Here is a 13947-nt window from a genome sequence, read left to right on the forward strand (position 1 = left end):
AGTAGATTGACGAAGTCCACCTAATATATTTATTATTTGTTTATGTAGAGTGTTGACCAAATTTATTGAAGAGTTAACTGTTGGTACCTTTCTTTCGATTTGGTCTTAGAACCAAAATATCTTTCTTTATCTCTTTTCTTTTCGAAGGTTTCTTAATTTCCTCCTTAAACCCCAAAAAATTGAGTGGCACCCTGTTTCTATCTTATCGTGTCTTTGGTAATTTTACCCATCTATCTTTTTGTTTATCTTTTCTAATATCTCTTATCCTATCTTTACTTATTTCGTCCGTTGGATCCATTCCCGGTTCCAAAAGCTAGTTTCGAACCCACGACCCGCTCTCCACCAACCATCTGGCTGCCGTCCGCAGTGTCTCCATTGGTGACCTTTCTAGCACCATCCAAAAAAGGTTTCCGAGATTACAATATGCCTCAAAAAAACAAGGTATGTAAAACAACAACAAACAAGGTCAACAACAGGTATAGACCTAATGTGAATAAAGAAAATGGAAATTATACAAACTAACAATAAAGAAAGTCTCAATACTTGAGACAAATTATGCGAGGAGAAAAATATTACATATTTTAATTAATTATAAAAGAAACCATACGGAAAATGATACGGATGCACAACGAATCTACATTGATTGCTGTAATTGAAACATTGCAATTCAAATAACACAAAAAATATGCTCAAATGTAGACTTTTAGATAACAATTTGTGAACAACTTTTCTACAAGTAACCATTACTAGTGCAAACAGAATAATAATTTATATATTCGTATCATAAAGATATTATATAATCATTACTGCACAATAGCACAAGTACCGTGCTATTCATAAACATCTAATATTTATCATAGGTGGATAAAAAAAACTAGTAATAAGAAACTTTATTTATAATAGATTTAATATCGCGTTTATTATAATAATGAAAATGTGAGATAAGATGTGCATAGTGAAAAATATCAAAAACTTAAAACATTTAGTTAGTTATCATGGATTTAACAAATACATTACACGATTCCTGCCCAGGAAATCTTCAGAGCGTGTCTGGATACCTTTTCCTTACTTTAATTAATAGTTTGCTTGAATCCAAATGCCAACTCGGTTTAACAGAAGTATACAACGACAACTATGGTCCATTAATTAAAGATGGTGACGAATTTGACTTCGTCATTGTCGGTTCTGGATCTGCTGGATCAGTTTTGGCAAATAAATTAACCGAAAATCCCGAATGGAGAGTTCTAGTGCTGGAAGCTGGAGGATATCCCTCTGCATCCAGTGACGTAAGTATTATTCATAGAAATTTATTTAATAAATATGCCAAATTGCATGATAGATGCCAGATAGATATGAAACAACTTATATTTTCGTCCATTGTTATTCATTATATAAAATATTTATTTATATATGTGGGGGCGTCCATGATGTTTGTAGTAGTTCACGAAGGATCAAATCGACAATTTTGAATTACTGACGAATTTGATATGTACGTCTCCTTCTTCATATGTCATTGGCATTGGTCATCTGTACATCATTGTCATTTGTATATCATCATGGTAAGTATAACCCTGGAGGAACAGTTGAATAAAACTACAAAGGGACCACTCTGTGAGAGCACCATCGTTTGTTCTTAAAGCTACCTCAGAGTATTTCTTTGCATAATCAATTGTAGGAATTGGTATTTCGCAAGCAATGCTGTGGCATTATTGTTTTTTTATTTACAAGTTGCTTTAACCACAAAGGGTTATTGGTTAGCATTAAACTGTATTTACATAAAATGTAAAAGAGGAACAAAAAACTTAATATTAAATTTGGTTACTCAGTCCTAAGAGACGTAAAAAATTAATAATTTAATATGTATTATTTTCATTTAAACATTCTTTAAAGGTATTAGGTACCTATTGTCATCAGAGAAGGTTCCTTCATTAATATAAAATTATGGGTTATCTTTTATGTCGAAGTCACAATCTGGATATGGTCTCTTCTCTTAGTAGAAGATTTCCACGACAGCGCACTGTGTTTGATAGTTCTTAATGTAGAGTTTGAATTAATCCAATTTATTTGCAATTTCGTCATGATTTTGTTCATAAAATATTGCTCTAAATCAGTATGAACTTAGGTAGTTATGATGTCTGTTAACGGATTCTCACTGACATTTTTTGCTAATATGCGAGCTTTATCATTTCCACTTATATCACAGTATGAAGGTACCCAGAGGAACTGAACTAATCTTTGATTTTGTTGGCATGTTAAGAGTTCCGGCTTAATTAAAAGCGGGACTGGGTTTGGGGTACAATTGCTTTAGAGCTTTTTATGCATTCAGGGAATCGTTAATGATTAGGGAGTGTTTGATGTCATGTGTGTTGATAAACGTTAATGCCTGGAGGATAGAAAAAAGTTCATTTCTCATATGCAGAAAGGTTTGTATTACAATTAGAGATAGCAATGGTCCATGGTGTTGGGCAACATGTGTTGGCTGAATTTTGGAATATTGTAAGTGGGTGGAATTATTGTATTGTTTTTTTTCCACAATTAAACATCGATGGAAATCTATCTGTAAATGTGTTTTTATAAACAGGTACCTGTGGGTTAGCTTATACTCTTGAGGCATATATGAGGCTACGGTATTCTCTCCTGAGTTGAGGGGATGGTTCGCCTGATTCAACATACTCACTTTGAACTAAGCTTGTGTAGTGTGCTCCCAGTGCAATTTTAATTGCTGAATTATGTACTGGATATAGCACTTTTAACTTTAAACCTTTGGCTGAGTTGTAGGCAACATCACCATAATCTAATTTTGAACGAATTAAGGTTTTGTACACAATCATAAGAGTTTGGAAGTCGGCACTCCAATGTTTATAACTTTTCACTAAGTTGAGGCTATTTTGAGCTGACAGTCGAAGTGAGTGGATGTGGTCTTGCCGAGATAGTCGATAATTCAGTTTTACTCCTAAGAAGTTAACCAATTTTGAATAATTTATTGGTAAATTCTTTAGGTAGAGCTTCGGTGTTATAATGTGCTTCTTTGGAATTTCACTGAAGATGATTGCTTTTGACCAATTCTCTAGTTTGTACATGGCTTGATGTATATGGGTCGTCATTGTTGATATATTTTTTCCTCGACAGAATATAACAAGATCATCAGCAAATAGACGGGCTTTGACTAATGGGCTGAATGATTTAGCGACGTCATAGATGGAAATAAGGAAAAGTGCAATACTACGAGTATACCCTTGACGAATGCCTTTTAATTAGATTTTGGAGTCTGAAAGAACGTTGTCTATTCGAACTTTAAAGTTTCGTCTATATAGGAAATTACTAATAAATTTAATAATATTTCCTTGAATCGACCAACTTGGCAGTATTCTTATGATATCTAATTTCCAAATTCTATCATATACCTGTGTTATATCAAAAAATATAGCCAAATATTCTTGACTACATCCAAATGACTCATGAATTACAGATTCAATAAATATCTACTAGGTTCTCTAATGTAGATCTGGATTTTCTAAATTCACTTTGATAGGGCTAAGTAGCTGTCGATCTCATAGGTTCTATATTAGTATCTTGCTTACCATTTTTTCAAGTACTTTACGCATAGTAGAAGTAAGAGGGGTTAGTCGGTAAGATTCTGGGTCCGATTTATTTTTGCCCTGTTTAAGAACTGGTATTATAATTGAGTCATACCAATTAATTGGGAAAACATTTTTTGCCCTAATAAAATTATATAGATCCAGAAGATAATGATTGCCTTCCATTGCCATAGCTTTTAAAAATGTAACAGGTATAATGTCAGGCCCTGGGCTAGTGTTTTTAACTTTGTTTAATGTTTCTAACAGTCCATCCATCGTGAATAAGACATTTATAGGTAAATTATTATGGTCATTAAGATTTATACAGGCATTATTAAATTTATTTTTATGAACTAGGAATCTTGAAGATATATTTTCGTTACTGCTCTGTTGTTGACATACGTTTGCTAGTACGGAGGCTATTTTTTGCTTTGTTGAACAAATATGGCTATCACGTTCTAGGTAATGGATGTTGTTAAATGATTTTAATTATTTGGCAAACCTCAGAAAGTGTATCTACAGTTAGTGGGCCCTTAATCTTTTGAATTTTTGAATCAGAATTCCACCATGGGATCATGTTTTGTAGGAAACTTGAAATTAAAAACCTACAGACTCGAGTTATTGTGAGCTAGTGAGTAAGTAAGCCATTGACGTTAAAAACTGTAAGAAATGGAATACTTTAGAATTAATATCAATATCTGTATCGAAGGGCTGTACCAACTGAAAAGTTTTATGTGAAATTAAAAAAGAATAAAGAGACCAATACCCATTTTTCATCAATTCCATCAAATAAATGGTGATATATATGGTTATTGTTCATAATTAGTATGGGAAAATGATCACTTCCATATAAATGGGATATCACATCCCTCGACAGAGATGGTTGCAAGACAGGGTCACAAAGAGATAAATCTTTTAGGGGCGCATTGCCAGTAAAAATATTAATTCTTCTGATTCTTCCGTCATTAAGGATATTCCCTATTAGAATCTGTAACAATTTGTTCGATTTTACGTCCCAAGGATTCTGTTTTTTTGCCTTCCCAAAGTATTGTGGGCGTTAAAAGGCATTATCGTTTTAATTTGATAATGTTCTTCATTTTTGTTTAGTCATTATTTCGAGTATTCTCAAGTTAGCTATTTCATCTTTTCAGGAGATTTTCAAGATACCTTAAGTGCCCTTGTCAAAGGTCTCAAGTTTTTTCATGTATTGTTTGTTCACCGTCAATGCTTCTACACCATATAATAGTACTTAGAATTTTTAATTTAAGGAAATGTAAATTCAATTTGAAGCTTAGGTGCCGGTATTTGTATGCGCTTCAGGCTTTGGCCTATCTTTATTCGTATTTTCCATGAGTATTCATTTGGTTTATGTTCTTATTTTTACATAGATAGTTGTAATTTTGAGTTGGTCTTATTCGATTCATATTTAAACAAGGGTGAGTTATAACTATTGAGATTATTTAGAAACTTAAAAAGGGCAGACATTACGGAAGGAGCATTTGCAGACGATATAATCATTCTAACAGAGAATGAGCAGAAATTTTTTAAGATATAAAAAGGATCGATAACCAAGACACAATAATTCAGACATACTACACGAACAAAGATGGTTACCTATTAGAAGATGAGAAGGCGAAACTAAATAGATTCCAAAAGCATTTCAAAGAGATGTTTAATGGTAATAATGGTACCGAATGGTAATAATGGTTAACAACGAGAAGTAATATTGGAAAGTGACGATCAAACGGATAGATTCGTGGCAGCGACTTTAGAACAAATGGGAGAAGTCATATAAAGTTTGAAAAACCATAAAAGTGCAGGTAGCAAGGGAATATCTACCTACCTTACCTATCTTACCTATAAGGTGCTCTCTAGAATCCTAAGAAGCGGGCTGGGCATATATTTAAGCTAGCAGGTTAAAGAATACCAGGGAGATATAAAAAAGAAGACCCACTATTGAACAAATCTTTTTGTTAACAATCATCCAGAACAACATGTATGAACAATAGTTAAGCCTAAACCTAAATTTTAGATTCCCGCTACATTCGCGAGTCTCCAAGGCACAGACGAAGACTGGCAGTATAAGATGGAACCATCAGACACAGCATGCCTGGGGTTTAAAGATGGAGTTTGTAGATGTCCAAGGGGGAAAGTTTTGGGTGGTACCAGTACTATTAACGCTATGATGTTTATCGAGGGAAATTCAAGAGATTATGATCAGTGGGCTGAAATGGGAAATACTGGTTGGGATTGGTCCAACGTGAAGGAGCAGTTTCAAAGGTTAACGCAGAGTATACCCGAATGTAAAAATAAATATCATTCAGGTAATGTTTTTATATTTTTATTATGTATGCAAAATGTCATATTGATGCAGTCGTCTGTTCTGCATATTTGTTATGACAAGCGATAAATTTTTTTTAAGCACTACCAATGTAATTGAACGTTTCTCAAATTATTGCTTTGGCTAAAGATGGTCGCAGTCAACGTTATGGGTCTCATATATATAGAATACCCCTACAAAACTGTTGAGGATACGTGTAATTAATATGAAGAAACTGGTGGATTGAAGAGACCAGCAGAACCTTCAAGTGATACAGCTATATATGCTACTGACGATAGGTTTCTTTTTATTTGATTTTGATATTCTGGTGATAGCATTAATCTTAATATCATGTCTTAACAGTTCGAAAAGTTAAAATAAGTGAGAGCAGTTAAAAAGAAACTTACATAAAGTGGCTATTATCGAAGGGCTCGTCTGTAGTGTGCGTGTAGTGTAGTGTGCGTGTAGAGTAGTGTGCGTGTAGATTTGACTCCTCAACAGTTTTAACTAACTAGTCACATTTTTTTTTGATCGCCTGATCGCCTAGAAACGATCTGAACTAGAAAAGGGCAACGTTATTTCGACTGTACTATCTTTGAACCAGATTCTTAGAACTGGCTTTTAAAGATAACGCCAGGATTTTTTTTCATCGTAAGCCTCTCGTGTGGAATGTTGGTGATCATTATGGCAATATTTATCTTACCAACAGCAGCACGGAAAAACTGCACAGTAAATGTGTTGAACCAGGTTCTGAAGTTCTTTAACCAGAATGTTCTTCGGAACGCCAGGATAACATGGCATAACTAGTAGATGAATATCTAAATGAGAGTTAATTGGCACCCAACCTGGATCCTTATCCGACAGTGCACCTTAGGAATCAGCTTCAGAGGAGCGGAAGTTATATTTATCTCCTCAAAGGGAATTTATAGAAATTCAACACATGTGAAATTTTTGTCAATCATCATATTGTCTTATCATTCTCCTTGTATTTGCTATTACCCTCAAGTTTCTAAAGTATTGTCAATTCCTTGACTTATTTTATGTTAAGTTGTAAATTCAGTTTTTAAATAACATTAACTTTTTAGGAGAACCAATCATAAATGCATTAATTGAAGCAAATGAACTATTAGGATATAAATCTCAAGAAGAGTACAACCCAGAAGATCCCATAGGAACTGTAACTGGTAATGTGTGTATTCAGAATGGACAAAGACAAAATAATGCTAAAGTTTTTCTGGGAAAGTATAAAGATAGAAAAAACTTATACGTAGCGACTCATTCATTTGTGGAAAAAATTTTAGTAGATCCAGTAACAAAGACAGCAAGTGGAGTAATGGTAAGAATACATGGAAAAACACTGTCAGTCCAAGCGACCAAAGAGGTTATTGTGTCAAGTGGTGCTATAAATTCACCTCAACTACTTATGTTGTCAGGTATAGGGCCGAGAGAAAATCTGGGAGAAGTGGGGATTCATTTAATAAAGGAACTACCAGTTGGAGAAAACCTTCAAGACCATTTAATACACATAGGGTTCGATATCGCTCTATCTTTAGACTCAATTTTACCAGAACACAAAACTGAAAAAATTCTCGATCAATTATATGAGTACTTCATGCACCAGACTGGATATATGTCTACAATTGGTACGATCAACTATTGGACCTTCATTAACACAAAAAATGATTCCGAGTTTCCAAACATTCAGTATCACCACTCATTTTTTGGCCAACATGATAACGTAATGGTACCAACAGTTTTTTCTAAGGCGATGGGAGTAAATGACGACGTGCTTAAAAGCAAATTAGAATATTTAAACTCTAGTAATTTATTGGCGATTTTTCCAACATTGCTTAATCCAAAATCATTCGGAAAAGTTATTTTGAAAAACAAAAATCCCCGCGACCACCCACTTATTTTTAATGGATTGCTATCTGATAAAAATGATGAGGATCTTAACACCATGTTGGAAGGAATACGGTAAGTACCACCTAGTAGAAACATATTTATTCTATTTGTTGAAATATTTTTGGTTGGTATTTAGTTTGGCTTGGTTTTAACTTTCTGGGTATGTTAAATTACAGAAAAACTGAAATACATACTTTTAATATACAGGGTGGTCCTTAAGTAATTGTACAAAAAGAAACCGTAGATTCTACACTTTAAAATATTACGATTTAAGCCAAATTGCTTTAATAAAATGTTGATATTAAGAAAAATACAGGGTGTTAAAGTGGAAATTTAAAATTTTAATTTTCGCTATAACTTTTATGTTTGTGAACATTTATGTATCAAAAGTCATAACTGGGTACTATTAAACATCATAAATTATAATTTGATGCATGCTTTAATGTAGCTGATAGAGGACGTACATATGTGGCATATGTGCCACATATGTGGCATACATTTGCATTTAACTTTTTTGCTCTCTAAGTTACCGGTGTTTGTGGTATAAAATATTAAAGATACATTATTTTAACAAAAAAAAAGGTATACCTGTTAATAACTTCAAAACTCAACAGTTTTCGAGATAATCGCATTTTACAAATCAACTACGTAATTCAAATTTAACGCAATTACTCCAAGCAACGAAAGAAAATTAGACAAAAGCATCAATACTTCTGAATTTTGGCATAAAATGCCCTTAATAAAGTTAATAGTTAACGAAATATTAAATAAAATAAATATATTAGCAGGATAGAATAGTAGGATTTGACAAAATAACACAATAATTGGATTTTACATCAAAGATTTTACGTTGTGTATTAAATTAAAGTCATAATCAAAATATTTTATTTATAAACCAAATTAAGAAAGAGTTAAACTAAATAACATTAACCTTTTTGTCAAAGTAAGTGTTCGATATGTCCACCATTTTCTTTAATTCATTTGTCAATACATTCCATAAAAGATCGTCTCATATCAAATAGCATCATTGGTTCTAAAGAAACTGCTGCAGTATTTATAATAAGTATTATAAGTATAATAATAAGTATTCTTTTGGGATTTTTATGCATTAAGTAATTATATATTGGTAGTTGGTAGTTGGGCCAGAAATAATCAGCAGAAGGCAGAGAGATTTGCCACTCATCTAGAGAACACATTTAAGTTTCAAGATGACCAAGACGATGACCAGGTTTGGCCTGAACCAAAGCAAATAGATGAGAATATCAAGCCAACTTCCCCAAAAGAAGTAGCTGAGTTAATTAAAAAACAAATCGACCCAAATAAAGCACCAGGTTATGACCTCATTACCGGAAGACTGCTAAAAAATCTACCAAGAAAAGCTATCGTAAAATTGACAAATTTAATAAATGCTGCCTTTAGACTACAATATGTTCCAGATTTATGGAAGATAGCTGAGGTGATCATGATACCAAAGCTTGGGAAACCCCCCAATGAGGTGACATCATATAGACCAATATCACTCCTACCTGTGATGTCCAAGGTGTTTGACAAAACTCCTCCTGCGAAGAATCCTACCAATAATTGAAAAAAAGAAAATAATTCCAGATCATCAATTTGGATTTAGAAATGAGCATTCGACAATTGACCAGGTGCATAGAATAACTGCTATAATTGAAAGATCATTAGAGAAAAGAAAAGTCTGTTCTGCAACCTTCCTAGATGTGGCACAGGCGTTTGATAAAGTCTGGCATAAGGGTTTGATACATAAACTTAAATCATTCATGCCTAAACAATATTCAAATATATTACAATCATATCTAGCGAACAGACATTTTAGAGTTAAACAAGAAGATGCATACACTGATCTCAAGGATATTGAAGCAGGTGTTCCACAAGGGAGTGTATTGGGCCCAGTCCTATATCTAATATACACGTGTGATATACCTGAACTAGAAGACGACACCATAGCTACCTTCGCAGATGACACTGCTATCTTAGCGGTAAGTGACACCGTCGAAGAAGCTACAGAAAAACTATAAAATTCAATAAATAAAATCCATGAATGGACCAAAAAATGGAAAATTAAACTGAATGAGAATAAATCAGTCCATATAAATTTTACCAATAAGAGAATTAATAATATTCCTATTAGAATAAATGATGTCCAAGTGCCTATTGCAACATCAGCAAAGTACTTGGGGATCACTCTTGATGCGAAACTTCGCTGGAAAGCTCACGTGAAGAAGAAAAGAGAAGAACTAGGCATCCGCTACAAGAAAATGTATTGGTTAATGGGAAGACATTCCTCTCTATCCATAAATAATAAACTCCTAATCTATAAACAAATACTGAGACCAGTATGGACCTATGGCTGCCAACTCTGGGGCTGTGCCAAGCCTAGTAACATCAAAGTAATCCAGATATTCCAGAATAAAGTACTGAGGAATATCGTAGATGCGCCTTGGTACGTTAGGAACAACGACCTTCACCGGGACCTCAAGATGGAAGACGTCAATCAGATAATCAAGAAATTTGCAGGAAGCCATGAACAACGACTCCATCATCATGTAAACGCCGAGGCTATCCAGCTCCTCGACAATACGAACCTAGAAAGAAGGCTCAAAAGAACAAAGCCTTTTGAACTGGTATAATGAGTGAGTGAAAAGCAGAGTAAAGTGTTGTGCGAGTATGCATGCTAAATTTAATGCTAGTTATTAGAAATAATAGGAAAGATACTAGTGAGTAGACACCTAATTTTAAGATTTCATTAGTAATTTAAGTTAGGAACAAATTGATAATTGGTCTTACTGACCAGATTTTAATGTAAGTACACTTCTGTGTCTTTAGTAAAAAAAAAAGTAATTATATTAATATCTCACCACATGACCAAAGAATATGACTACAGCGAACATTCCAACGTCCAGGAAAGTTGTTTTTAAGTCTGTTCTCACTGCCATCTATCTATAATGTGGTGGTGTACCATCTTGCATAAACCACATATTTCGCCTTAAGTTTGATGACAATTCTTCCAATAAATCAAATAAAATAATTTTATAAAAAATGTAAATAAATCTCACCATTCAAATTACAAGGTAATTCGCATGTCCGTAAAAAATAATTACCAATTGTTCCAAACCATACGTTTATTTAAAATTTATGTTTAAAATGCATATCGTTTGGTTTGGTACCATTTGTAATTATTTTTTATAGACATGTGAATTACCTTGTAATTTGAATAGTGAGATTTATTTACATTTTTCATAAAATGATTTTATTGATTGGTACACCACCATATTATAGAAAAAAGTGCAGTGAGAAGATAATTAAATACAACTTTCCTGAACGTTGGTATGTTCGTGGTACTCATACTCCTTGGTCATGTGGTGAGATATTAATATAATTATTTAATTCATAAAATTCCCAAACGAATACTTAATTATTATATTATGTTTATTATATATTATACTTATAATACTTATTATAAATACTGCAGCAGTTTCTTTAGAACCAATGATGCTATTTAATATGAGACGATCTTTTATGGAATGTATTGGCAAATGAATTAAAGAAAATGGTGGACATATCGAACACTTACTTTGACAAAAAGTTTAATGTTATTAAGTTTGACTATTTCTTAATTTGGTTTATTAATAAAATATTTTGATTATGACTTTAATTTAATACAAAACGTTAAATGTAAAAGGTAGATGTAAACGTAGATGTAAAATTGAATTATTCTGTTATTTTGTCAAATCCTACTATTCTATCCTGCTAATATATTTATTTTATTTAATATTTCGTTAGCTATTAACTTTATTGAAGGCATTTTATACCAAAATTCAGAAGTGTTGATGTTTTTGTCTAATTTTCTTTCGTTGCCTGGAGTAATTGCGTTAAATCTGAATTATGTAGTTGATTTGTAAAATGCGATTATCTCGAAAACTGTTGAGTTTTGAAGTTATTAACAGGTATATCTTTTTTTTGCTAAAATAATGTATTTTTAATATTTTTTATCACAAACACCGGTAATTTAAAAAGCAAAAAAGTTAAGTGCAAATGTATGCCACATATGTGGCATATGTGGCGCCCTCTATCAGCTACATTAAAGTATGCATCAGATTGTAATTTTTGATGATCAATAGTACCCAGTTATGAATTTTTATACATAAATGTTCACAAACATGAAAGTTATAGTGAAAATTAAAATTTTTAATTTCCACTTTAACACCCTGTATCTTTCTTAATATCAACATTTTATTAAAGCAATTTGACTTAAATCGCAATATTTTAAAGTGTAGAATCTATGGTTTCTTTTTGTACAATTACTTAAGGACCACCCTGTATATATACCTCATATATACTTCACCTTAACAGAAGATAAGTCTATATAAAGCCTAGGAAAAATAAGAATAACAATTAAACAACTCCCGTAGATAAAATATATAATTGAATTTGAATCCTCAGGTCTATACAACAGTAGCGCAAAATATTGATAAGAATTTGCAGAAAATTGGAAAAAATACAGTCCGCTGTAAGAGAAATTATTATACGCTCTATTCTGCTCAATAATATAGTAGTAGGATTTTAACCGCTAAGTATTAAAATGGAAAATATTCTTAAATTATAATCGAAAGAATTCCCTACAAATATATAAAGAAATATGTTTAACATTCAATCTACTGACCCGAGTTAAAAAGCTAAAACATCTAAGCTGACATTGAATAGACACAAGTATTTAGACATTTATAGGTATAATAAATACGGTAATATCTCGTAGGGGGACATTAGAATATTATTTCACAACCGTTAGCATAGGTCGATATTGATATTGTTTATACGTTACGGCTGATATTATAAACAGTCGTTATCCTAATGTATAGAAATAAACACAGTGTTAACATATAAAGTAGTGACGAAGAAGTAACAAAACCATTAGACATTCCTTATATACCACATGACGATCTTTTTATAATACAATATTATGAAGTTTCCACATGTTTTTATACTTTTTAACTTTTATAACGTGATTAATACATTTTTTTAAATTTTCTCTCGTTATTTTCGATATTGCTTTATGAAAAAGGTTAATATTCTGCTTTTGTTATTGTATTCAAAGTTTAGTTCCTTAGAAATTAATCATCTTCCAATTTCATTTTTCTTTCATAGCGTAGTTGGTAAACGTTCAACTACTCTAAAGTGGTAACTTGCATTGTAAATCACAATAACTGAATATATAGACTGTCATCGACTTTTACCGGTTAGTTTAATCTAAATAATAAATAGTTTTGTTTTCTGTACTGTTTTTTATTTTTCGTAGAGACCCTCGTCTCCAACATACAATTTCTTCGGATTCGCACAAACTGACTTTTACTGACAAGGTCCCCATATTTTGTTTTAACGTTGTTTTATTTTTACTAAAAATTATTCTTCTAATATTTTAACAGAGTTTTGGAAAAATTAATAGAAACATCGCCTGTGAAAAAATTTCATCCACAAATAGCAAAACTGAATCTTCCTGCTTGCGACAAGTATGAATTTAGATCAGATGACTACTGGAGATGTTCCATACGGTATCTAAGCACACACATATATCATCCTACTAGTACTTGCAGTATGGGTCCGAAAGATGACGGCACCTCTGTAGTCGATCCCAGATTGAGGGTGCACGGAATAAAAAGGCTAAGGGTTGCTGATGCTAGCATAATGCCGAAGATAGTTAGTGCTAATACGCATGCAGCTTCGATGATGATAGGCCAAAAAGCTGCCGATATGATTAAGGAAGACTGGATAAAGAACCATGAAGAACTATAAAAATTTTAAATCTTTTTTTTGTCAATAATATTTAAATAAACTCTAGTCATAAAACTATTATTTTTTTTATGTAGAAACCAATCTATTATATTTTTGCTACTATGAAATGAAATAACAAAACCGCTTCTAACATAAGTACTATTTTGCCAAATATTGTCATTCAGAGTTCACTCTAATAAAAATTTGTACCATTCAGGTTCAAAGGAACTAACTAATATAAATTTTATGATTTTGGACTTAGGGCCGTAGATTAAGCTCTACATTTGGAGTCTACTCTGCAACTACAGTTAGATCCTGTTACATTTTATCTTCGACTGTACCATTAAATTTGAC

At 32.4% G+C, this 13947-nt stretch overlaps 1 protein-coding gene across 1 annotated transcript; it reads left to right on the plus strand.

The window, feature by feature from the left end:
• Window positions 1-916: 916 nt before the first annotated feature.
• LOC140436632 (glucose dehydrogenase [FAD, quinone]-like) lies at window positions 917-13665 on the plus strand. Its single transcript, XM_072525625.1, has 4 exons — window positions 917-1286; window positions 5611-5902; window positions 6984-7875; window positions 13248-13665. Exons 1-4 carry the CDS (start codon window positions 996-998, stop codon window positions 13612-13614), a joined length of 1842 nt encoding a protein of 613 aa, XP_072381726.1. The 5' UTR covers window positions 917-995; the 3' UTR covers window positions 13615-13665.
• Window positions 13666-13947: the final 282 nt, after the last annotated feature.

This window comes from Diabrotica undecimpunctata, chromosome 3 (genome assembly GCF_040954645.1).
Source record: "Diabrotica undecimpunctata isolate CICGRU chromosome 3, icDiaUnde3, whole genome shotgun sequence".
NCBI lineage: Eukaryota > Metazoa > Arthropoda > Insecta > Coleoptera > Chrysomelidae > Diabrotica > Diabrotica undecimpunctata.